We start from the raw sequence: 26,574 nt of genomic DNA, 5'->3' as shown, positions 1-26,574 counted from the left end.
ATCTTCACAAGAGTGAACTTCCCTCTCCATCACTCCTCTGACGTACCTGTTTTCCATCGGACCCACAACACTAATGCTGACAAGAACAGTGTCATTATGGGCAACACTGTACTGGCCACTTGCTGCTACTCTTTGCCACTTCTAGGAGAAGATCAAAAACTTTCAAAATTAGTGCCAAAGACATTTATCATAGAATCACAGAATCATAGAATGGTTTGTGCTGGGAGGGACCAACTCCCTGGCCAGGGACAGGGAACCTTCCACTATACCAGATTACTCAGAGCCCCATCCAGCCTGGTCTTGAACACCTCCAGGGATAGGGAGTCCTCTGGGCAACCCGTTCCAGTGCTTTACCACCCTCACAACAAAGAATTTCTGCATAATATCTAATCTAACCTATCATCCTTCAGTTTAAAGCCATTCCTCCCTGTCCCATCACTACATGCCCTTGTGAAAAGTCCCTCTCCAGCTTTCCTGTAGCCCCCTTTAGGTACTGGAAGGTGTTATAAGGTCTCTCTGGAGCCTTTTCTTCTCCAGGCTGAGCAGTCCCAACTCTCGCAATCTGTCTTCAAAGAAGACATGATCCAGCCCTCTGATCAACTTAGTGGCTCTCCTCTAGACTTGTTCCGACAGGTCCACATCTGTCTTGTGCTGGGGACCTCAGAGTTAAACACAGTTCTTCAGGTGGGGTCTCACAAGAGTGGAGTAGAGGGGGAGAATCACCCCCCTGGATCTGCTGGTAGAGGGGGAGAATCACGCCCCTGGATCTGCTGGTCTCACCTCTTTTTATGTAGCTCATGACGCAGTTTCCTTCTGGGCTGCAAGTGCACACTGCCACATCGTATTGGGCATTTTGTTCACAAACACCCCCAAGTCCTTCTCCTCTGGGTTGCTCTCAATCCATTCTCTACCCAGCCTGTACTTGTGCTTGGGGTTGCCCTGAACCAGGGTCACTACTTTGCACTTGGCCTTGTTGAACTTCAGTAGGTTCTCACAGGCTCATCTTTCAGGCCTGTCAAGGTCCCTCAGGATGGCAACTACTCATAACAACTAGTGGTTGGGATAGTGATTTCAGAGAGGACTCCCTTGACTTTAACTTATTTGACCAAAGAGTCTTTTCATTTCAAGTATCTCAAAGACGAATATGACCAATCAGACTGGTTCATTAAGTCTGTGACTCACTCTCTGTTGCCTTCTTTTCCAAAAATATTGTCATCTGGAAGCCAATAAAGCTGATGACTTGTAACGTGGTCTTGTACATGAACTTATTTCAATTTATATTACAACAATTATATTACAAACTAGCTCTGGAATACACAGTTCTTTCTTCCACATGTCATTAATTTAGCAAAGGTAGGCCATTGTTTAGATTTGAAAACAATTTTGCAAATATGCCTAAGAAATACCAGCTCAACGCTGTTTCCCTCAATAAATTTTCATAGCAGTGATGAGTAATTTAATAGACAGTCTTAGTGATGTGTACACAGGAAGAGAATCTACCTCTGTCACATACCTAACACCCATAAACTATCACACCTGAATTGTATTAAACTGTGGAGATAAAAGGAGAAAACTCAAATTTTATCAATAATATTAGAAAATATAGATCTGAGTAGATTTTGAAGGGAAAAAAAGCCACTCAGCATTATTTTGCAGCATTCCATTACCCTTGAATAACCTCTGGGATGCACAGCCCAATGACTTGCAGATTCATCTGTTAATACATGCAGCAGATGATTTAGTAAGTAAATAATGAGGCATATGTGCATTTCAGAGGATGGATTCATCTGGCAAGTTAGGGCCATGTGCATTGTCACACATAGCATAGAATTATTATGTCTTGTGTACAGAAATCCAATATATTTATTTGAAGTATGACATCCCAATATAGTTAAAAACAGACTTTTGTTTCATTCCTAGAGACTTGTCTAATTAACACACTTCCTGGAACAGCTTATTAGTTTTGAAAGTGAAGTTGATGGTTAACAGAAATGTGTATGTATCTTACTTCTTGACTGAGATATTTCACTGCATAATGTCAGAATTGTTTTTCTAAAGCTGTCACTACTTAATATGCTTATTAAATGTTTTGCTTTTGGAGAAGCCTCATGAGTGCAGATAAAAATTCCCTGAGTATCCCAAAAGAAAAATATTTTTTATATTACAGTCAAAAATTTTTTTGTTTAATGCAAACAATTAAAAATGCAAGTTAACGCAGGAGCAGTCACAACCTCAGCTCACTTGAAATAAGATTTTTTTGAAGTAAAAAGTTAAAAAATACATTTCTGGAGTTTTGCTTTAAATTATCGAGTATGATATTTTGCTGTCTTAATTTTAGCTCTTTAAATTACAGTTAAGAATAATGGGTCCACAAAATTAAGTATTTTATTAATTTCTTCCTATCTCTATCTTCATTTGTATTTTTAATGAAGAATATGAAAACTTAATTTGTCGGCAACTAGTGTAACTATTCTCTTCATTCAACAGACCTAAATTATTGACTAAGATTTAAAAACAAGAAACCTGCTATCAGATGGATATATCAGAGGACTAACACAGAGAATCCTGAAAAAACCCAAACAAACCCACCATCCATTTTCTCACTCACTCAGGTTTTATTTGTACTTTTGGCTGTTTTCCCTTAGTAAAGATGTATCTACTTCATGTAACAATTACTTGGCACATAGGCTTGATGAAAGGCAGAGACTTTTAGCAATGGTTCCCAGTCACATGAGGTTAGACAGAACTACAGAAATTTAAAATACAGTGGAGCTACCAATTTTACCAGTCATCATAGTCCATTCTTATTCTTGCTTTAAACTGAAAATAATTTTGAATCATGGATTGTAGAAACAATATCAAACCTCAGCAATTTTGTCAAAGGAAAATTTTTTGAGGAAGTATTATTTAGTGTTCAATTGTTTCTCCACATTTTGCCCAATCTTTATTTCTTAATATCAAGAAAAAAACAAGGACTTTCTCTTGAGTTTCTATTTGCACAGTTATGCCAACAACAGTGACATCAAGCCATTTAAATAATGAATTACATAAAATAGCATGCAAAAATGTTTGCTGTTATCTAGTGGACAGGAAATAAACAAACATATCTGAATTAGCTGATTTTGTTTCTGGGCTTCTAAATATTAATTCAACTCCTGCATGCTCCCTTTCCTTTCCATGGAAAAGCATCATGATTATAATCACAGACTGTTCCATAGAGAAATAATTAGCCTTGTATTAAGGAGATGGTCTCATTAGAGGCTGCCAGTGACCTTGTTCTAAATTTCAGAGTTACAGCAACATTAATAGTGTTGTTAGCATCATCTAAGATTTTGTATTAAGTTCTGAAACCTGCATTATGAATGTAATCCATATAAATGCTAGAACATCATCGCTTTGACCACTATTACCCAAAAGCCATATTCTCTGTTGCTTTCTATTGTGTAAAATTCTTAGTTACCAAAATGTTCTTGGAAACTGAAATGTGATGATGTTGTACAAGCAACAAATTTTTTTCCTTTTTCTTGGTAAATTTTGACCAGTATACCTGGCAGAGGTGACACTATAAGAAAGAGCAAGGGTAGCAGCAGATTTATAAGAGAATGTGAAATTTAAATGACATGCTGAATTCTGTAAACATCAGATCTGCTATAATGATTCAGCATTGTTTGGAAAAGATACAAAAAACATGACACTGTATCATCTGATATTGTTCTTGGCAAACAAGTTCAACAAAATAGGAACTGACTAAATCATTGGTGAAATTTTGAGCAGAAAGGCTACGCATTGTTTTCACAAATCAGGATAGTTCAAACAAGCATCTACTATCTTTTTCAATTCCACCACATTCTTATTTTGAAGATGGCCATCCCTATCAATTGATCACATCAGCTACACACTATTAGCTCTTGACTTCAGAGTAAGACCTTACCTGGTATGCAGTGAGGAATTTTGCTGTTGTATCAATCTGACCCAAAGATGCACAAGAACTAAGTACAGACATACGAGAGGACTTGGGGACTCAGCACCACAGAAAGTAATTTATTTCTCTCTTGTAATAAAGCTTGAAACAAAACTGCAGTTGTGCAGGTAGTCAGCTCACATGCAGCTATGGTCCTGCTGTGAGCACAATCATCTGATCTGTAACTAAGAGAACAATGACTAAATTCAGCTGATTCCTCATCTAAATGGCATACTAACAGGAAAGAAAGACATGGTTGAGACATGAAGCATCTGTGGTAGAAAGCTGCATCCAGAACAAGGGAGATGAGGCAATGGAGGAAGCAGAATTTCAAGGACTTTATAAAGAAATGAATGCCTTAAGAGAAAAAATGACCAAACTCAAGGACAGCTGCACCGATCTGCTGAATCATGTGAGATTGATCAGTTGCTATCTTTGGTTCGTATCTGCTGTACAGAAAATAAAAGATGAAGATTGTTAAACCATTGGTGTAAAGATTTTTAAAATTTGAATCAATATCAGGACACTTATCTTAGTTCCCGTGAGTCATAAGGAAAAAAATATTTATCTTCTCATACCTCCAATGTTGTGAAAAATAAGGCAATTAAGAATGAATGCTTTCCATGGTGAAGATATGAATAAATCTACTAGTCATATTTATCTATCCAGTAGTCAAACATGATCCATATCAAACCTTATTTTTATTGAATCATATCTGCTACAGGGACATTTTTCAATCATCTGTGGTCTCCTGCCATACAAATATTGTAGATGTTCAGAGAGAAATTGCCAAAAGAATTCAGTGTTGGCACAGAAAGACCAGTAAAATCCTCCAGCTGTTCCATCGGGAAATGATGTTTTCTGATACAGTATCAAACCTTAAGGATCAAAAAGTATATAAACAGTTTATCTTCGGAAATTATACAAAGTAGTTTTTAAAATCTTCACAGCTTACACCCATATGAATTATAGTTGTGGACAGGCAATATCTTCTATACGGGAATAATAACAAGTCTGGAAAAAGAAACTATATTAAGCTGTTTCACTCTGTCTCCTCTGGTTGCGCAACACAGTCCCTTTGAAGCACAGTTCAGTTCTTGAGATCTGGAGCTAAAAGTGGTGCTTGAAAATCATCTGTCTTGGAAATGACTTTTGAGAACTGCAGGCTGTGCTGCATTTTCTGTGCCCACCATCAGTGAGGTGCTGGCCATTCTCTTCATACTCTGACAAGTATAAAGATAAACTGATTATTTATTTTTATTAGAAAGGAAATGTTCTTAGCTCAGGCTCCTAACATAAAGTGATCTATGTAAGGCAGAACTGCTGTTTTGTCATGAATAGTTCACAGGTGCACTGGCTGACAAGGGGCAGAGGAGATTTGTAGTACTGGGACACCAGTTAAAATTAGTTTATCTACTGCATGGAGGGGCTATGCAATCATGAAGCTGCTCTCCCTTGTCCTTGAGGCAGAACAAAACCAGTGCTGGCTTAACTGACTGCTATGCTGCATGATGAAGCAATTCAGGAGCAATTCAAGAGCTGCTTCAGCCATCTGTACAGTCCAGGCAGACAGTTACAGTGACATCCTCAATAGTTCATCCTGTGCAAGACATTCCAATTGCTCAGAACAGCCAAATACCAAATATGCATAGGCAATCCAGGTTGGAAGGGGCCCTGAGCATCCTGGTCTAGTGAAAGGTGTCCCTGCCCATGGGGGCAGGAACTAGATGATCTTTAATGTCCCTTCCAATCCAACCCATTCTATGATTCTGTGAATGGAAATGCTTTGGGCTTTAACAGCCATTAAACAATGAGCTACAGACTACTTTGTCTCCTCCAAACTGTTACCTCACTTTGACTTACTCAGGTTAAGTGCACTTCTTTCCCTAGCATTCAAGGCTGCCTTACAAGTTTTGGGGTTTAAACTTGACAGGTCTAGTGCTATCATGTGCATTTACTTCAGGTTATAGTAAGCATAAAACAATACCTGTTAGACTTAAACTATTCTGCATTTTTGCATTCTGCTGTAAAATAAGATATAATATACAGAGGGACTTCACAGGTAATTTAAATTAAAAAAAACCCCAAACACAACAAACCAGCAAAATTGCGCAGCATTAGCTTTCCTTGTGTGCTCTTCTCCTTCACGGATTGATCCCTTTTTTAACTGGAGTTTAGGTGAACTCTTTTTCATGGACAGACTTTTAAAGTTATAAAGTGATCCCAACATAGGAAATAATGCTGAATAGCTGTTTGGGAGTAGATATTCCATGTTTTTCCTCAAGCCCAACAGATAAGCAAGCAAGACTATCATCTAAAATGGGTGAAACCTGAAACTAATATTCTTATGGAACTGTATTCTAGAATTAGTATTCAAGACACATCTCTCTCAAATTTCTCCATTTCCTTTGCTTTTCTTTAAAGTCTGACACTCAATTCTCCTTGGAATGCAGCAGCTTCGGAGGCCATTCTTTTAGGTGTAATTCCAATCATGATGGGCCTACCAGAATTATGACAGATGGGTAAATGCTGCAAATTGGTAGCAATTAAGAAAAACCTGTAATTTGTTTTGCAATAGGTCAACACTGTGAAACAACTGGTGAAAAAGCACATACAACTACTATTTGTTGCAGAAAAATGTAGTAAAGGCATGTAGTAAAGGCATGTTTCTATGAACATGTGCTTTTTCTTTAAATTTTCAATGAACAGTGACTTAAGAACAAATTTAATTTGTTTTAAGAATCAAAATCCCATCTTTCCAGCAAGTATTTTTGGTAACGAGGTTAAATACTGCAAACAAACTCTGAACCTTCGCAGAATATTTTGACCTCATTTCTGTTTAAATAAAGCAAGACTCTTTTATACTGTAATTGGAACATAAAAACCCCCAAAACAATAAAACTGTGTAACATTCTGCTCTTTTCTTTTTTAGGCACAGCAAGGATGAAAGGTGTTTTTTTTTAATTTTCTTGTTTGGGTTCATTTTAAATGATACACATATGTCTCCATAATTCCCATTATCTGAATTGGTCCCCTATGCTGGGATTTTTTATATAATATTAGTAAGGTAATGAAAACATATTTGTCCTTCAGACCTTTACAACCAATGCTATATACACCTCTGTAGTATGCCAGTCTCTGTACGTCTCCCCTTGTTTCTCGATTTCTTCTTTACTCTGATCTTTTTATTCCCTCCAGAAGCAATCTCCTAACCTGCAAAAGTGCTTAATGGACCATCTATTTCATCTTTACCCATCAATTTCTTCTTTCATGCATCCTACTTAAATTCTCAGCTAGGCTTGAAGGCTCATTCTATAAATATTCACATATTCCATTAGAGCACCCCTTCGTTTTAAGTTACACTGGCACATAAACATTTGCAGAATCACATTTTATTCCATCCCTCCTTTCCTCTGCTTAGCTCATCTCTGTGCCCAACAATCTAGTGATGAAGACTACTCAGAACATATCTGAAAAGCCATTTGGTTTCCCCAAGGCTTAAACACTCATTCAATCAAGTCATGTTCTGATTGTAGTGTCTTTGAACTGGCAAAATTTACAACCTTTCCTCAACAAAATCAACATCTTAGCTGATTTTAGGTCTGAGATTGTGATAAACTGCAATTCTGTACAATTTCCCTGAAGCCCTGAAAAGTCCTCTAACATCACAGGTTTTGAAAATGTTGTTAAGACTAGTTTTACTTTTATTTTGCAATGTGTATGCTATGGTAATGTCTGAATACTCACATATCTACTTTAATAATAGATCAAAGTTGAAGAGATTAAATATTAGACACATTGATAATTAATCTTAAGATAAACATATTTGTCTAAAAAAAGATGCCTATGATATTAAATCTCTAACTGAATTAATATCTTAATGTATTAACAGATTCTGTTTGGTATTCAGTTGATAAATTATATTTATTCAGTAGTATTATGTTTATGAGAGCATTTTTTTTCTGTCTAAACTTTTTGCATGGACTTATATACTCTTGCATGATGATTGATGTTTATCATTTTCTAACATTTTTTGATACTTTTGAGGTCCACTCATGTCCTCTCCTTAACACACACCCCAGGTGTGACTCCTAAAACTCTGATAGTTACACTGCTCTGTAACAGTGTGTGGATACTGGGCACTGACTGGATTACTGCATGGCATTTTGCTTTGGCCACTACCTTAGCTTAATATCTTATAGTAAGTAAAACCAAGACGTGGTAAAACGTGTATCAGTACCTGTACTACCTCCTGAACCATTTTGAAGTGGAAATCTTTAATTCTGAATAATGTAACTTTCAAAATGCAATCACTCCCTGTAACACTTCACAGTCCACAACAGTTTAATTCCATGGGAACAAGGATAAACTCTGCCTTTCTGCCAGGGGCAAAACACCTGCTCAAGTTACACAAGTCAGAGCAGTGGGGCTGGTAGTTCACTCAGAATATCTATCTTCTGCATTCTAGAAACCTTTTATTTTTGTGCTTGTTTTCTTGTGATAAACTTTCGAACAATAAAGTACAGACTATATTTTCATTTTCATTTTTGTTCCTTTTTAGTTGTACTTCCAATTTCTATGACAACTCAGTAAAATTCAAGTCTGTATTTTTATGGTATACTAAGTGAATATATAAGTAAAAATACAATAACATTACAAAACCTGTTTATCAACTTGTTCATTTAAACATACCCATTTTAGTTTGCTTTATTTCACCATTAGTATTTGTGTTCTCAACTGTTTGAATACAATTCACCTCCATTCCTTCCAAAGACGACCACAGTTTAAATTCTGTATATTTATATTAAATGCATTTTGGTCAATGGAACAACTTCAGTTTTCAACTAATAAGGTGTAGAATAAGCCATATTTGCATAATTTTTCAATGATTTACAATTGAACTTCCTAGATTGGGAACCACTGCAGAAATATTGTTATCAGATCTGATTATTCTGGGACTCTCTTTATGATTCCTTTTAAATGCTGGGGACATCTCAAAGTTGTATATGTCAGTGCACAAACTCAAATTTGGTTGCATGTAGGTTGGATACACTTCCTGTAATTCTCCAGTTTTATGTCAGAATGATATTCTTTCCAAAGTTCTCCAAAGGCATCGATCAACACGAACAGCTCCCATCAAAGGGAAGGGATGTAAGGAAGATGGAAATCTAAAGGGGGGGGAGGGGGGAAACCATCCCTGAATTGATAGGAAAGACAAAGGAATTAAGCAAACAGAGAACAAGTGAAAGCCAGCCCAGCCTGCATTACCAGTTCACTTCCCCCTCTATGTCCACAAGTGCCAATGATGAGAGATTGGCCAGTGCTATCTCCTCTCACTTGCTGATCTAACCTGGGCTACAGATCCTTGTACCCCTCAGCAATGCCATGTGGTCAGTGAAAAGAGAGGTAGTTGAAAGGACCCAAAGTGTTCAAAGCTGAGAAGTTCTTCCTGCTGGTAGCATAAGGTAAAACTCACAGCACCCAGTCTGGGAAGAACAGGATGAAGCAGCATATACGGAACAAAGAGTGAGCTGACAAATCTGTAAAGGTGGCTGAAAAACAGCATTAAAAACACTTAAATTCTAGGAAGGGGAAGTATTGATGCAGTTTTTTATTCAAGGGACAGGAGCTTGTACATCTCCTTTAAAAACACAAACACAACTTTACAAAGCTTTCTGTGCAAAAAAGAAAGGCTGTGGTTGCTTTTATGAACCCTTCTCCTATTGACAGTCCCAGGTTTTCACAGAATGGTCCATGAACCCACAGACTGATCAGAGATAAAGGATGGATGGAATAAGCCTCTTCAGGAGACAGATGACCTTCTGAGTCATTTCTCACAAGCCAATGAAAGAACAAAGTTTATCTGAAGCACGTAGGAAAAGGTGGACTGGAAGCCATAAACTGCAGAAGGGCTCTCCCCCTGCTCTCTTGATTCAAACTGTAGAGAGGTCTCCCACTGCTGCTGTCCCGATTGCTAAAGAATCTTATGAGAAAACCGAGGACATCATAGCGCATTTTTTTCACGGGGAGAAGGGAAGGGGACGGGAGGGGGAAGGGGCAGTTCAATTTGCATAGTTTGCGTAGGCAAATAAATACTTTCCTTTAACCTTTGCCAAATCTTGTAATTGCTTGGTATTAGTGTTCAAGCTGTAAGTGGAAGTTTTTAAACTAAGATAAACCCTGAGAAATCAACTCTTAAGCTCAGTGACCTCACAACACATCCAAGTTCTGGGAACAACAAAACACGCCCGGGAGGAGGGGCGGGACCGACAGAGGCACAGCCGGAGAACCGATGCTGGCAGCGGGTTGGTAAGGACACACAGTGGCCAGAGTGCCTGAAAGTCAATCTTACAGCGAGCCTCATGGAACCATCTTCCCGTGCCATGACGTCAGTGTTAAATTTCTGGAAGAACGTGAGCGCTTAAAGGGAATCCTATTGCTCCCTCGTCACTAAAGCGCTTACACAACTCGCTTTAATGTCGCCACCGCAAATCACTTTTACTCTCCTGCACGACATCGCTTTCAGGAATAGACACGTGACACAAATACCGCAAACGGCGCTTCACTCTCAGCCCGCCCTCAGCCCCTACCCCGCCCCTCAGCCCGCCAAGCCCCGCCCATGCCCCGCCCATGTCCCTCACTGCGCACGCGCCCCGCCCTGACGACCCCCAGCGCTCCCCCGGGCCGTGACGTCACTCCGCCACCTGCCCTCGACTCGACGCGCCACCCGGAAACGTCCGCCCGGGCACCGCAGCTGGCTGGAGAAAAGTTCCGGGCGGCTTTGGTTCCGGGGGCCGCCCGCATGAGGCGCGGCCGCGGCGATGATCCCGATCCCGGTGGTCGTGTGCGTGCTGGGCGGCTGGTGCGCCGTGTACCTGGCGGACACGCTGCTCAAGGTGAGGGTTGGGGGCGCAGGGCCGGGAGGACGTAGCGGCAGGCCCGTGCCCCGGCCCGCCTTCCCCCCCCTTCCGACACTCCCGGGCGGCCCGCGGGCCCACTCCCCTGAGCGGAGGACCCGCCGCCCCGCTCGGGCTTGCCGCGCTTTCCCGGGCTGCTGAGGGCTTCCTTCCCCCCAGAGGAGCCTCCTCGCCCCAAAGCCGGGCCCAGGGAGGCCGGGCTTTGCTTCCGCCCATCGTTCGGTTGAAAACGCCTCCACGGCAGCTACAGAGGCTTCGGTCCGCGTTAAAGGACCCAGCTTTTAATCTACTGCTTAAACAGTTCTGTGGCCATTTCAGTGTGCTCTCTGGAGTTTAATGTATTAGTAAAAATGCGACCTTAATTTAGAAATTTGCTTTGCAGAGTACGTGTTTTATATGTGTAGAGGATGTGTTTTACAATGATGATTTTTCTAAAAAATGTAAAAATTAATGCATCATTTTTTTAATGTCCGTAGTTTTATTGAAAAAAATAAGTTGAGACAGAGCTCGATGCAAATAACTTTAAAATAAATAAACTTTAATCTTCAAGACTTGTCCTTTTCCTCCTGAGGGAGGAGGGAAAGGCTTGAAGGGAAAATACACCAACAAGACAGTATTCATTTTATCTAGGATGTGTTTGTGCATTGCACAACTTTCATAAAGTGTTGTGGGGTGTTTTTTTAAAGCTCCGGAGGTATGGTTTCTAAGAGATGATTGAAGTTGCAAAGTAGGCTGTATACTGGTTAAATATGAGGGAAAATGAAAAGAAAGGTTTGATCTGGAATTCTCATTCTGAATGTTACGGTCCAGGAGCTGCATCTGTTTCTGCCAAGGCAGAAAGAGCCTAGTGGTATCAAAGTACAAAATATTCATGTTGTCACTCCTGTAAAGTATAGGAAGAAGAAATTTTAGGTGCAGAGAAAACTGAAAAGTAAGTGGCTCCCCCTGCAGCAAATTGGAAAGCAAGTGTAGCTCAGTAAATGATGAGAGCTGTTAATTGCAAAATATCAGTCTGTACATAATGACAATAACAAATACAGTCATCTACCTCAAGATTTTTAAAATTTTATTACAGAAATTCTATATTAGGTATTTGAAAAAAAAAGGTGGCATTGGCCAGGTGCCAGAAGAACATGCTTTGAGACACAGCAGGAAGGTCAGCCAGGAGGCTGCTTTTCTTTTGGCAGCAGCTTTGTGTCTGGTGAAGAATTTAGGGTATAAAGCAAGAACTGTGCTCAGGTAGGACTTGTTGTGCTGAGATGCTGAGACCATTTGCATCTCAGAGTTCTGAAATTTTTTTTCTGCATTAGACCATAAAATCATTCTCTTTTGTAATGAAGGAGTGACACTGTTTTTCTTGTTACAGCCTCTGGTAGAGGGAGGGAAAAAAACCCCACCTGGGGCCAACTTAGTGCCTGATTTATATTGCAAAAAGAAGGGGGAATGCCTGGAATTCTATAGTCAGCGTGAAAGTCCAGGGGGTAAATTTTAACTTTGATCTTTTAACTAAAAGTTGACAAAGGTTATTTAAAGTCAGGAAGTGTGTGGAAGCTGTTGGGTTTTAGTGAACTTGCTGGCAGATCACATGTGTGGGCATCTCAGTGATAAACTTCACTGTGAGCACCATAATCAAAATAGAATTTGGGTTAAATAACCAGATTTATATAATTAGGAAGCTCCAGGTTGCTTGTTTTACTGCTGGTACTGTAAATCTGCCACATTCACAACCTCACAAGGCTGATAGCAACTGTAGCAAAGGTACTTAAACCTCAAATCACTTACAATTTAATTACAGCAAAAGGACATACAGAGCATGAGTGAAAAGTAATACAGGAGCACTTTACCTTGCATGATCTTGTTGATAATTTTATTCTGTGAACTTGTTCCATGTGCAATGCCTTTTCCTCAGTTTCTTCCCTTACTGGTGTTGTTCAGATTTCAATCATTTTATTGGGCAGTCTGCCTTTTAGAAAGACTACAGTATAGGAAGTATAAATGTATTTTTGCACAAATAATTTCACATTGTCATATTGCTAAAGTTACATTATGAGATACATTTGTGTTAGCAAACTAAAGCTATGCTAAATCAAGCTGAATTTGGAGTGTTAAGTCCCTCTTGTTGCTCCTTATTGGAGCACTGTCATCAAAGTTTTCACTGAAGCTTGGATCCTACAAAAGGGAATCAGACAGATCCCTAATTTCTTTCTCCCCAACATCCTAAATTATCATATTTCATTCTGCCTGAAGGATCAGGAATGAGTGAAGGGTAAAAGGTTGTCACTCCTTCTGCTATGAGAAATAAAGGATGCATTAGACACATTGAACCAAGGTTAGCTCTCAGCTTTTAAGGTCAGGAAGCTGAAATGATTCAAAGCTCTTGAACAGATTTTGTCAGCAAAGAAGAATGTTAAGGACTCCTGCTTGCTGGCAGATATTTATGGAGATCCTGGAGTATTTAGCAGACATTCATTATTTTGAAGGTTTGCATAAATAAAAAAGGTATTGCTTTTATAGTAAAATTAGTATAACAAAGAACACTTAGATCTTGACTTGGAGAAGCAGAGAGAGTTTGAAATGAAACACACCAGGGCACGAGGCTGAGTGAGGAATGTGGGGGTCCTACTGTGGTCAGCACAGAGGGAGCAAAAGTTTGCATAGAGCTTTTTAATATATTTTGCAAGGGGATGCAGTCTTTTAGTGATCATAAATACTGCTTACACAACTTGTGAGGAAAATGTGAAACAAAAATTTTTGGCACCTTTTTTTTCCCCCCATTTTCCTCATTGGTCAGTGACTCCATATTTCTCATGGACAACTTCGTACTTATTTATGTCTTGCTACTACAGTGAGCCTGTGATGTTGTTGGAATGAATTCAAAGGGAAGGATTTGTGGCATTTCTAGGGAAAAAAGTGGGGTTTGCATGTGATAAAATGAAAACATTTTCAAGTTCCAAATTAATGTATCTGACTGCCTCTATTATAATAATGTTTTTTGGACTCTATGTGAATGAATAGGATGTGTTTTCTTAATTCCCAAAAGAGAGTTTCTCATATCAGAGGTACTTAATGACATATGTATTTCTGTTTTAATTATCTGGTAGATTATGCAAGGAGGTCTTTGTTTATTTGGCTTATGTAGTACAAGTGTAATCATTTTTGCGGTCTCTTCTATTAAAGTTTAAAAAGCTGGGTTACCAAATGCCGATCTGATTGTGGACACTAAACGTAATGGTGTCACAGGGAGTGAGCAGTGTTGATTAGGGAAAGCATTACAATGAAAATTTCTGTTGGTGCCCTCAGTTGGCTGAACAAAAATGTGGCTGAAATCAATAGGATGAAGAAGAAGGAAGTGACACAGCAATATATAGGCAGAAAGGATAAATGTTGTAGTAGGTGATACATGAACAGTGACCTGGGTAAAGGAATCTCACGTCCTAGGAAATTCGTTGCTTGAAATAAACTTTTAGTGTTCAAGTTTTAATCAATTTGACAAAATGAGAAAAGCTGTTAACATAGTTCTGCAAAATGAGATCCTGACCCCCCACCACCACTGTGGCAGGGCAGGAGGAAAGCAAGAAACCTGGCAAGTTCTAAATTTGTTTAAAGAACCACAACAGCCAGAAACTTGTGAAGTTCCTCTTGGGGGAGGAGAAGGAAGCCTGTTGTGAACTACACATTCCAGATGTCTTCAGTAGGTGCTGCTGCTTGTAGGGAACCCTGGGAACGATGTTCCAGTTCAGACAGCTCCAAGGATTTGTCTGGATTATGTCAGAGACACTTCTGCCTTGGGAACTGCCCAAAGTCAGGAGGCTCAAGCCTCTTGTGTGCTCTTCCTGAGCTATGAGTTCCTCTTTCACCTCTGAGTAAAGCATTCCTTCTGCTGGATTTCTGACAGTAGCTTCCATGAAGCAGGTGACTAAAGTTTGTTGAGAATGCAAGTGTCATATAGTATGAAGTAGCAATTGCAAAACATGTCTATTGCTCTTATAAGAGCAGCTAATACTGCAGGTAAGTATTAATCGTATAGTTTAGAGGTCACATTTCTCATCAAGAGACATCTTTGGAACTACTAGAAGTGTACTGAAATGCTGAGAAGTTACCATAGTGAATCACCATTGCAATACCAGTCGATAATTCCTTGTGGGTTTTTTTTAGCATGATCAAATATTTCAGAGTCTCTGTGTTTGGAAAGTAGACCTCATTTTTACCCTTACTAATGGATATCTGCAATACTGAGCCATATCTCACCAGTATTAGAAACAGTTTTTTTCAGCTGAAGACAAAATAAGTGTTTTCCATTATTGTAGTCTTTAAAATGTTGATTGGAATATAATTGCTCATTCAAAGAATACCATCAACAGTCTTTAGCCTTCTACCTGGACAGTAGAAGTGATTTAACACTGGGAAAGATGACATAAGATCATGTTTGTCAAATAACACTGGATCACTCTCACAAACCTAGAACTGTTACAAATGACATCAAAACAGTGGCATAACTTTTTCATATTATGTGTCATACCTACCTATAGGTCAAAATATAAAGAATGTGTAGGACATTTACCTGAAGGGATACATCTGTTTTTATATTAACAGATCACATTTACTGCTTGGTCACATTACAGAATCTTCCTGGAATTTTTGGTCCAACTGATTTTCCATTGTTTTGCAGTCATCCAGCTCTCTGAAGGCATCATATGAAGACTGGCTGCTGACATATGGCCTGAGCATCTCTCCCTTTCACATGCGATGGCAAACAGCTCTGTTCAACCGCCAGTTCTACAGCTGGGGGAGATGGAAACCCAAATTTCTGTATTTATGGTATAAATTCCGGATTTTTTTTTTCTTCTGTCAAATACAGAGTCAACAGTTGAACCATATCTGTGCCTTTCAGCCTTAAAAATGCAATGGGTAGACGTGGTTATTTCAGTAGGCTAATGATAAAACCAGATTAGAGTGGCTGCTATAATTGTACTGTGCCAGTTTAAGTCTTTCTCCTCTACTAAAACAATACATAATTGTAATACAGGTTGCATATTGAGATGCTATAGAACTAGAAATCTCTAAACCTGTGGTTTGAAGTTCTTAAGAGTACAGCTATTGCGTGCACTACTGCATACAGAAATAGGTCTGAAAGCAGCTTCTCATATTCATCTGTCCATCACTTCCCTCACTGGACCCTGAGCTCTCCCCAGTCTCTAGAGTTTACCAGGTACTCAGCTGTGTCCCTGTGGTCAATCACTGGGCAGACATTCAGTAATGATACCTGCTCAGAAGCACACTGTTCACCTTCTGTCTTTTATCTGCCTTCACCTTTCCCTGCTGAGGTTGCGCAGTGCTGGGAATGGGTAGGTGAGTAGGGTGGTTTAGTGTGGGTGCTCCTGAACTGGTTTAGGAAACTATTGCTCAGTTGCCTTCCTAGCATTACTTTGTATCTGCTCTGAAAATATAAAATGAGTAAGGTTTGAATTTCTTTTCGTTTCCCTTATTGCTACCCTCAGTGAGATAGTAATAAAAGAGAGCTCTGCTTCATTTTGGTTTCTCTGGTATGTAATGATTTTGTAATAATCAGTCTGAAATAGTTCTATATCAATTACAATTTGTAATGCATATAACTTATTACAGTATAGTGTTTTCCCTGGTCTCTTTAATTAACATTACAAGTACATGTTGCTTAAAATAAATCTACTAATTCCCAGTGAGCTTCATTAAGGATGGTAAGAGAACAGCTATGCTATTGTGAGAAGAAGGAGGACTGCTGGAGAAGTGTTTTAGTTAGAAAATAAATGTTATCACATCCTTCAGCTATGGTACAGTGTAAAATAATAATGCTGAATAAAAATTTACCACTAGATGGAGTGACATGAATTGAAATTATTTTCAACACTGATTTTAATGAAAACTAAATTGATGAGAAAAACAATGTTGTTTAAATAATTGATGTTAATCTGATCTTGCAGTTGTACCTTTTAGTTGTTCTTTAAAAAAGATTTGAGTCCCATTTAGCACTTCTTACTGTTTATAAGAAAGATGCAAAATGTATTGAAAAAGCTTATAATTTTATAAGCTACCCCGTCATTTGATCCAGGTCTCTAAATGTGTGATGATGTGGTGCATCTTGGTCAATTATACATTGTTAGTTACGTTTATATATTATAGCTAAAGGCAGGTTACATGGATCGGGTAGCAGAATACAATTTAGAAAGTGTAAGAAGAGAATAAAAATATTCGAAAATTTATCAAGATGTGGTTTGATGTAAAACATTTATTAACCATGGAAAATATTGTATGTTATTAGTGTTGTGTATATATATATCCTATATATTAGTATATAATTATTGTTATTTGTTTCCTTTAGGTAATATTTTTGTACTGGATTGCTGATACATGAATAGTAGTAGCATCAGATAAGTGTTTTGTGTGCTAAGTTGTGCTAGAAAGCAGCTATATACACCCCATCTTCTTGTGGCTGTGGGTTGCTAAACTATTTGCTTCTCTTTGTAGGTTCAGCGTAGGAATGGTGTTTGGAATAGTTGCCATGTTTGGCTCTGTTATTCTCCTCGGGAAGACACTGATGCAAACACTGACACAGATGCTCACGGAGGCACCGAGAGCCCAGAACGATCGTATGTTGCAGGTCGTGGTAAGTGTGCTCTCCTCAGGTCTTTATGTGAGAGCTGTGATATAAAGCAGCTTCTTAATGGGGTATGTGATGCTTAAATATTCCCATGCAAGAATAACCAGACTCTTGATGTTCATCTACATGAAAATGTCCTGGTTTGTTTTCGGCCTTAAAGATGGGGAGTGGGTATAGTAACAGAGGGCGGATGAAGGCAAACACGGAAGAGTTTATATTAAAAATTCTCAGGAGTGGGAATTGGCTAGTCATTTTGAAAAACCCTAAATTATAGTACTAAGAATATAAAACAGAGCTAAGAATTTGCCTCCTGTGAGCTGTGCAGTGTAGAGTTCACAGGAACAGACAAGTCTGTTTCATGTACTACAATACAAAACATCAGTGGAGAAGAAGTGCAAAGAGCCTTGTGTGATAGTAGAAGCAAAGATTTATTAGTGAGGAGGTGGCATTTTTTTTGATTGTTCAACGACTTATGACCTAATTTACAATCTGAAATTTAAAGTACTGTTTCCAGCAGTATCTAGTTAAAGGCCTAATAACAATGTATTTAATTCTTTTAAGGATTTCTGATGCTGGACAATATATTGTATGGTTTTAGAACAGAATGTATTTCACAGAATGGGAGAGATTGCAAATCCTGTCTTCCTTATCTCTACGCAAGGCAGTAATGGAAGAACTGGCATTGCCTTACAACAGTTTTAATCTGGAAGGGTTCCTACCTACCTTTTGTACCCCAGGAGTGCTATCTGGACAAAATGTGTGGTCATTTTCCAGAACTGCGGAAGGTCCTGTGAGATTTCTCTGCCTTCTGCTACATGGCTTAGAGCAGGGGTGCCCAGGCATTTTACTCTAAGTACTCAGCTTTTCTAGTGAACGTCCTGTAAATGTTAAACCAACTGCATAGAGCTAGACTTAAAAAATTACATGAGTGCAGGAAGCCTGATTATTATTAGCATGTGCCATAAACCTGGTGCCTTTGGATGGCTCGGTCTGTTTCACACATGCAGGTGAATATAGCGAATGCAGAATGTGTTGGCAAAAACAGGCAGTGAGATCTGAGAGACAACTGCTGGCACTGCCACTGCCATCACCCACTCCACAGCCTGCTCCTGAATTATTTCCAGAAACAGACAGGAATGGGCAGTATGTACATCCCATAGAGCACAAGTGGAACTTGAGACAGAAAATTTTTAATTTACGTGCCAACAGGGTCTCTCCTAACCGTGTGTGTCTATTACATTCTGGAGTAAGAAAAGCCTCCCTTACATCTTCATTTCCTGAAATCATTATATGAATCTATCCACTTCTGTGACACCAGAGTAAAGTGGTCTTTGTCGATATATTGCTCTTTGGAGAAAATAACGTAGAGACAGCCAAAGTAAAGATGAGCCTTTGGAATTAATCTGGTGTGAATTGAAACAATGAAAGAAGAAAAGTAGGACAATGTTTGCAATTCAATGTGGAATTGATTCCTCAGTGACTGCCTGTGGCAATATGACTGTATTCAAACCGAGCATTGACTGGCACTGAGAACAATTTACTATATAGGGATAATGTAATGTCATCTATGGGGATATAGTTACTTCTCCTAACTTAACTCTTCCTTTCCTACCTCATTCTTTTGTTCCTGAATGGTCACAGTTGTATAATTCTGCTTTTAATGAGTTTCAGTATTCTTTTTAAGGGGAATGAGCTAGCATAAGTTGACACAGAACAGGGACCCATTTATGGTTGTTAAGAGGTGAAGAACAACTGAGGATGACTTTCTCACTTAAATTATTTACTTGTATTTGACTGCCTGGAGGAGAATGAGTTAGTTAAAAAAAAAAAAAACAAAACGCACTTTTCTTTTTCTTTTTTAACTTAACTTTAGCCTGTGGCATAAATCTGTTTAACCTTTTAGCCTTTGGCTATGGAGAGAGGGAGGAACAATTCTGCTTATGTTTTATTAAGATTTTTATACCCTTCCTCTTTTGGTCAGTCATGTACTTTGTTTAAAATACTTAACTATAGGTAACTGGGCTGTTTTTCTTCAGCTTCCCCCTGTGTTGGTTGCCTATTGACACAAATAGGAAGGAGGCAGATCAGTTACTAGCAAAGGATCTTCTTTTATTAAAGGCATTTCCTGAAGACTATAAAATATAAGATGGCATACTTTTTTACAAAATACTGCTATTGGTTTCAGAACCCTTCATGAGAGGTAGCTTCTGTTTTAGGTGAATCTGAAAATAGCTTCTTTGATGTGAAGTCTGAAAGCAGGGTGCTGTGTTCTAGCAGGCCATATTCCTGGTGGCATTGAGATGGCAACTCTTGCTATGGCTGTCTGTCCTCTCGTTGCAGAGGGCCACTGGCAACACCACTTGGAAATGCTTTAGTGCCAGCAGCTGATGCTGCAATACAACCAAGGGATGCTCAAAGAATGGAGAGCAGGTGTCTTCATCCAGTGAGGTACCACAGTCGTGCCAGTTAAGATAAATATCTTAGTCATGATCACACTCTGGACAGAATTTGTGGAATTATTAACATTAATGAAAACAGTCTTTTGAAGGATTTATTTGAGCTATTTCAGCCTATTGTAGAGTTCTGCTGCATGGGTAGGTGAATGCATGTAAGTGTGGAATGTGCAGAACTGAATGGAGGTAGAATCAAACCTGCTCTGGATCTGCAGTTGGATCTGCACCCTTTGGGTTTCCACAGGGGTGGTTTTTATGGAGTCCTATAAACAGACCAGAAATTTTTGACTATAGCATCTCTTTTGTGACACTGGATTGCAATTCAAGTTGTGTTTACATCAGCTGTTAGTGACTGCAGTGGACTGCACCCTGCCTCCAGTGGAAAAAGCTGTGGAGCAGACAAGAGAACTGCCCCAGAGAAGCAGCAGAAGTGGCCTTGTTGTCCCACTGGAGCATGGCCCTGAGGGGAGGTGGAACTGGGCAGGATGAAGGTCCATCAGCAGGAAAGAGGGGTTGGTTCCTAATTCTTTGAGAAGTGACTGCACTGAAGCCTGTCTGGAAGCAGCTGGTGTCTCGTAACTAGTGCAATGAGGGACCTGGTGAGTGGTGGGAATCCTCCAACAGGAAGAATGCGAGGGGCCTGCATATTATGTCTTATGTAAATTAAAATACTATGCTCGTTTCAAGTGGGTTTTTTTAAGGTTAAATTGCCGTATGTAGACAACCAAAACTACATAGATGAAAACGATCGGTGAAAATTACCTTTATTTTGATCCTGTAAACTTGGGATAATCTTGTAATTTGTATGGGGAGAGAGAAGGGAGACTGTTCAGTCACTTTTTAACTTTTACAGCTCATAGTGTTTTAAGTGCCATACAATTTTTATTGTTTTCTTTTGGGGGGTGGATCTTCTCTATAGCTACGTGACGGGCTGTGGGAAATTGTGAACTAAGAATTTTAGTAAGCTCAGAATTGCCAAGCCTGTTTCATTTGAGTGGAATTCTGCGTACGTTTTTATGAACTTCTCAAGCTTAATATAGTGTAGGACACATTTGGTCAGGGCTGTGGGGAATAAATAGGGCAGGGAGAAGGCTGTTGTGCCTGGAGAGCTATTTAACATTCAACAAAAGGATATATATTTAATATATGTTACAATACATTGGATAAGTTGAGAAAAGAGGTACAAAGTGATACTGTTGCATGAGAACAACCCCTGTGCTGTTGTGGATCTGAGGAAGCTGAGAGCAGGAATTTTAGAGGTAAAAGGATTCGTCTTTGTACCTCTTGGTTTCCTCCTGTGTTTTGTTTTGTTGTCATGCCCACATCAACAGGTGCCTGGTGTCAATTTGCCTGTCAGCCAGCTGACCTATTTCTTCTCTGCAATCCTCATCAGCGGTGTGATACATGAAGTCGGCCATGGGGTGGCAGCTATTCGGTAAACACAAATTGCTTTTCTCCTACTCTCTGTCAACAAAGCCTAATATTCCAGAGCAGTTACCCGAGAATGCTGTTAGCACTGTTTTGGTTTATCTGGAGAGACTGTTCAGTCTGTATTTCATAGCTTCCTTACATTTTAAGTTTGGAAGGATGTACAATTAAGGATAGAGTTTTAATGCAGTGTCTACTCTACAGTTAATGAGAAAGGACTTCTGCTTTGCAAATATACAGTGCTGCATTGGGTTTAAAATAATACTTCTTTTAAGTGGTTCTGTTTTTCACAGAGCAATTTCATTTCTGCACCTGTGGCAGTTGAAGAGGACCCATGTGCTGTTGCACAATGATACTTTAAAATGGATCTTAAATGTTTGTTTAAACATAGCTTGTGAAGTAGCATATGAACGAGTTGAAGCAATAACTCAGTCAAATGTGATTTGCCCGTTAACGTCAGGGATTTATTAATTTTGATCAAATTGTATTTTTAATGTCCTTAACTATGATGACTACTTCACAAAACTTTTTTGACAAGTTTAGTCATTACTGTTAAATGCCACTCCAGCATAAGAAGGTTGAGTGGTGATTACTGGGACTGATATTCAGGTGTCTTCCCTGTCTTCAGCATCATTATCCGTCCTATAAGCGTGAAGCCCTAAGTTGTTTCTCTGATGTTCTTGAGCAAACAACTTCATTTTCCCCCATTACTACCTTTTTTTATAACCCCAAAAGTTCTCAATTAAAGGAGTGGCTTGGGACTCTGTGTTTCGTATGCTCTGTTTGTCTTTCAGCTTTATTCCCCCGAATAGTCACAGGGATTTTTCCATAGAAGATGAAGCTCTTGCTCTTGCTCATCCCACCACAGGAAGAAACAACAAAATTTTCTTACATTTTGCTGACTGACTGCAGAGAAGCTAGGAGTAACTACAGAGCTTTTTTCAAATAGAAAGAACAATGCTTATGTCTGATATCTTTATTCAAGATCTAGAGCAAACGTTCTGAATATTCAATTTTGGGTTATGTTTTTGTGAAAAAATTGTTTCCCATCTGTTTCCAGGAGAGAAATTAGTTTGTCCAATGTATACCTTGGCAGCCAATGTTGCTACTGCTGTTTTCTGCTTGACTTTATTTTCTTCCTAGACCAGTTGGGTCTATAGTGCTGTTACTGTAAATCCTCAGGGTCTAGGCTTTACTAAATAGCTGTGGGCAAATTTCATTATTCTGGCAAGTCACTTAGCCTTCCTGAATCCTAATAAACTTTTGGCAACTTCAGTGCAAGGTAACATTAGCAGTGAACTACAAGAGCTTGAAATATTTGATCCTTAGCTTAGGTCAAGGCTTTTACCAAAAAAATCATTGACTTCTTCTTCACTCTGTGCCTTCTACCCAAGTCATGAAATCATGTATAGGTGTTAGAGTGGCTGTTACTAATTGGTAGCATGGGTGAGTCTGGTGAGTTAGCTCCACAGAATTAGTGTATGACTTCATTCTGAAAAATTTTTTGTACTTCTGTTCTTTGTATATACACAGTAAACAAATAAATGTGAATAAGTAGAATGTTATACCCAGTATACTGTCTCAGTAAAGATATGGTATTAGCTGATCTGTGCCTGGTTTGTCTTGTTACATGATTGTCTCATGCCTAACGTAATTTCTAACTTCAGAAAAACTTAATGTATTTGTTCCAAAACATTCCACTTAAAAGCAATTGTAAAACCTCTGAAAAAAAATATTATCTGTATGATAGTGTCAGCTACTAATATATTTAAATAGAATCATAGAATATTAAGCGTTGGAAGGGCATTAGCATTTGTCCTTTTAACCTCTCGAATTGTTTTCATTTTTTCAGATTACATTTCCTTCATTTTTGTTAGTTTAGAATTTACTCTAAATTTTGTTTAGGAGAAACAAAGAAATTGTAAATTCCAGAAATCTATAAATGTTTCTTTAAAAGGGAAGCAATTGCTTCTTGCAGATAATTTTTCATAGATGGCTTTGAAACTGCTTCCTACAGGCTGCCTTTTTTTTACTTAAAAAAAATACCCCAAATGTTAAAATATATTTTAACTTGAAAGTAGGTGGTTTTTTAAAAAAAGTATTTTATGTATTACTGGGAGAAAGGAAGCTGACCTTAGCCTTTATTTTTTTACCAGACTCACAGATGAGTGCTGCTTCAACATGGCAGCTACTGCAGAAAACATTCTGTAGTTTAATTATCTTTCAGTTATTGGTATTATGAAAAATAATTTCATTTATAATTATCATTTTAATTATTTTTGTTGTCAAAAAGACATGTGCTATGTAGAATCTCTCAGTTTTTCTTTTGTTTATTTGCAGTAACACCACTACATTTTTCTTTTATTCTTTTTTAAGAGAACAAGTACGATTTAATGGATTTGGGATTTTTATCTTCATTGTCTATCCTGGAGCATTTGTTGACCTTTTCACAACTCACTTGCAACTGATATCTCCTGTCCAGCAATTAAGGATATTTTGTGCAGGTAATAGTTTGTGCTTTTTAATTAAATCTTTGCTTAGCACTGTTATTTATTCTACAGGCATCATTTGTGAATCTTTGATAGAGCATTAGAATGAAAAAGTACCCAAGCTTCTCTTTACCTAAAGATGATCCTTCTGTTCTGAACCTGCATTGTCATTTCAGAAAATCATTTGATCACTGTCCATATTGTGCTGCTTTCTGGGCTAGAGCTGTCTGTTTCTAGTGTCTTAAATGAATACCAATTTCCTGTCCTGAAAAACATTATATTCTAGATCTGATTCAGAATAGTTGTGCATAAGAAATTCCAGTTGTGTGGTTGGGGAAAAAATGTAGTTTCTGACCTTCCTCTCATTAGAAAAAGCTCTTACACCAGCTCAGGTGCAGAAGCACCTTTTTGTCTTTTTTGTTTGTTTGTCGTGTGGAGTTTTTTTGCATGTCATATGGCCTAAGTAACAAAACCTTGGAGCACACGAGCTGGAAAATACTCAGTCAGAAGATGTGGTATAAGAACACAACTTGCTGTCACAGGTGAACATCCTTGAGCAATTCAGTACCATTTTCTGCAATAGGAGCAATCTATTTTTCAGTAGTATTGTAAGTGATTTTCATTGACCTGTGAGTTGTGTTATTATACAGGTCACTGTGTTTTGATGTTGCCATCAGGAAGAAATAAAGGTTAAAACACAAATGTCCAAAGAGAATCATAGGTTATGGCTCCAAATAACCTCCAGATAGTTTTGACTTGATGTTTTTTGAAGCCTCTGGCTGCTGGGAAGTAGAGCCCTGTTGCTCTGGAAAGGCAAACTGAGACTGCGTTATTCTGCCTGAACCACTCGTATGATTATTTCTATAGACAAAAGTGGTTCCCAAACAACTTAAACGGAGATAGAGAAGTTATTATCTTGATTTAGTTCTTGATACTGATGATTTTCTAGTGCAGGGGACAGTAGGCTAGCAGCCAGCTTGTTCTAATGTTTAGTTTCTAGTATTGTTTCTTGAATATTGCATCTAAAACATCATATAGGGTGTAGACATACAGAAGCCTTTAGCAAACTTGTTTTCAAGCTTTCATAAATCAAGTAAATAATTACAAATGTTAGGTAAGTTAATGTATCTATATTCCAAATATTCTAATCAACAAAAATAATTCACTGCAATAAGCTAATTTTTATGAAGTCTGATTTCTCAAAGTAATCAATTTCCATTTTCAGCTTCAGTGAACAGAACTGAAAGAAAAGACATTGATTTTCAAAATGGTTGCCTACGTAGATTCCTGAGAAATTATCTAGAAAAATTAGATTCTAAGCTGTAATACAAAATAATTGTTTGCATGTTTTGATGGCAAGCAAACACTTATAGTAATTTGTCATGTTTCTTGGGAAACCTGAAATAGGGTAATACAAGGTAAGGAGCAAGCACATTGCAAGACTGGCTAGCATGAACAGCTTGCTTTCAGTTTAGTTATAACTAATACATGCCTTTTTTTACAGTTAATGATTGATATGTTTCAGAACTAGGATATTTGATAATGATAAAATGTGTTACTCGGTAAATGACTAATTTGTTTTAATTGTCAGAACAGTTGAATGAGCCTATTCTCAGTGTTCAGAAGATTTGAATTTACAGAGACATGCTTTCAGATTTTTGTATGGCAGCCAAGTAACAGAGCTAGAGTAGAGGACAACACTAAATACTCCACCTATACTTTGGAGATTAAGCAGTATATTTGTTGTACAGCAGATGGCATCATGAGTTCAAGGAAATGAGCGTTCCTGCAAGACTTGTAGTATTTAGAACATAATTTCATGCCTGCTAGAGGAAAAGTGCTTCTGTGCAGAACTTTCTTGCAATTAGTTCGATTATTTATATTACTTTTTAAGATAATTTTAATACATTTTGTCTCATCTTTAACAGGAGTTAAATATTTTTTTAATTAATTATCTTTTAAAAATTTAATAATTCATAAATTATTTTAAGGTGGTTTAAGAGTTGTGTAAAGTGTCCCTTTTTAAATATAAGGAATTAAGTATCTGAGGATGAGGCTGTTTTAGCAAGATGAAGTTGAAGGTATACTGAGCAGTGTGCCTCTACAGGTATGCTCATTTTGAGCATGTTTATTTTTCTGTGGATCACCTGGGATGAGTTTAAAACCTTTCTATTTTAGACTTTTCTGCTGTATTCCACACAGCTAGCTGTCAATTATGGCAGTAAGGCTCATGTTTTCCAACTGTTTGAAAGTATTCCTTGTCACACTCTAGCAATTCCATCACCTCTTTCTTATTTATTATGAGGTTGAGTTTTTTTTTTTCAGTTTTCTCTCTGTAGCAGCCACTCTCTTGCAAAGGAATTTTGTTTCCATTTTTCATTTTTATTTTTTGTTAAGCTGTTAAACTGAAAAAATATTTTTAAGATAAAAAGGTTAAAACAATAAAGTTAAACTATTTACTTACTGCTTTTGGATTTGTTGCACTTGTGTGTCTGTTCGCGCATATGTGTGTGTATGTGAGATAAGGAGTACTGATTGCAGAAACATTTCCTCTATCTGATTGCCTTTCAGTGAGATGCAATTAAAAACTATAGAAAGAGAAATTACTTTGAGAAGTGTCTGCTAGTGGAAATGGCAACAAACCCTTACTTCAAGTACTTCAAAAATGTCTCTCATTTCTGCAGAATTAGAA

General features: G+C 38.2%; 2 protein-coding genes across 6 annotated transcripts in view; one reads left to right on the top strand and one right to left on the bottom strand.

Annotated features, from left to right (window-relative positions):
* Window positions 1–10,930, bottom strand: part of SMPX (small muscle protein X-linked) — a 53,499-nt gene extending 42,569 nt beyond the window's left edge. Inside the window, exon 1 of the mRNA XM_039377904.1 lies at window positions 10,837–10,930. The gene's annotated coding sequence lies outside the window, so the exon portion shown is untranslated. The remainder of the gene's footprint in view (window positions 1–10,836) is intronic.
* The window catches only part of MBTPS2 (membrane bound transcription factor peptidase, site 2), a 46,781-nt gene continuing 30,905 nt past the window's right edge, over window positions 10,699–26,574 (top strand). For 2 of the 5 annotated variants that reach the window (XM_039377884.1, XM_039377893.1), the window contains exons 1-5: window positions 10,701–10,857; window positions 15,548–15,696; window positions 17,380–17,518; window positions 21,297–21,400; window positions 23,770–23,897. In XM_039377884.1, the coding sequence (XP_039233818.1) occupies window positions 10,783–10,857; window positions 15,548–15,696; window positions 17,380–17,518; window positions 21,297–21,400; window positions 23,770–23,897 (595 nt within the window). In that variant the 5' untranslated portion in view covers window positions 10,701–10,782. Of the gene's footprint in view, window positions 10,858–15,547; window positions 15,697–17,379; window positions 17,519–21,296; window positions 21,401–23,769; window positions 23,898–26,574 lie in introns of all 5 variants that reach the window. The other 3 variants (XM_039377895.1, XM_039377889.1, XM_027731104.2) reach the window with 3 other exon arrangements.

This window comes from Pipra filicauda, unplaced genomic scaffold (genome assembly GCF_003945595.2).
Source record: "Pipra filicauda isolate LSUMZ 115617 unplaced genomic scaffold, ASM394559v2 scaffold12_size5214236_pilon, whole genome shotgun sequence".
NCBI lineage: Eukaryota > Metazoa > Chordata > Aves > Passeriformes > Pipridae > Pipra > Pipra filicauda.
This window is presented reverse-complemented; position numbering and strand designations above follow the sequence as displayed.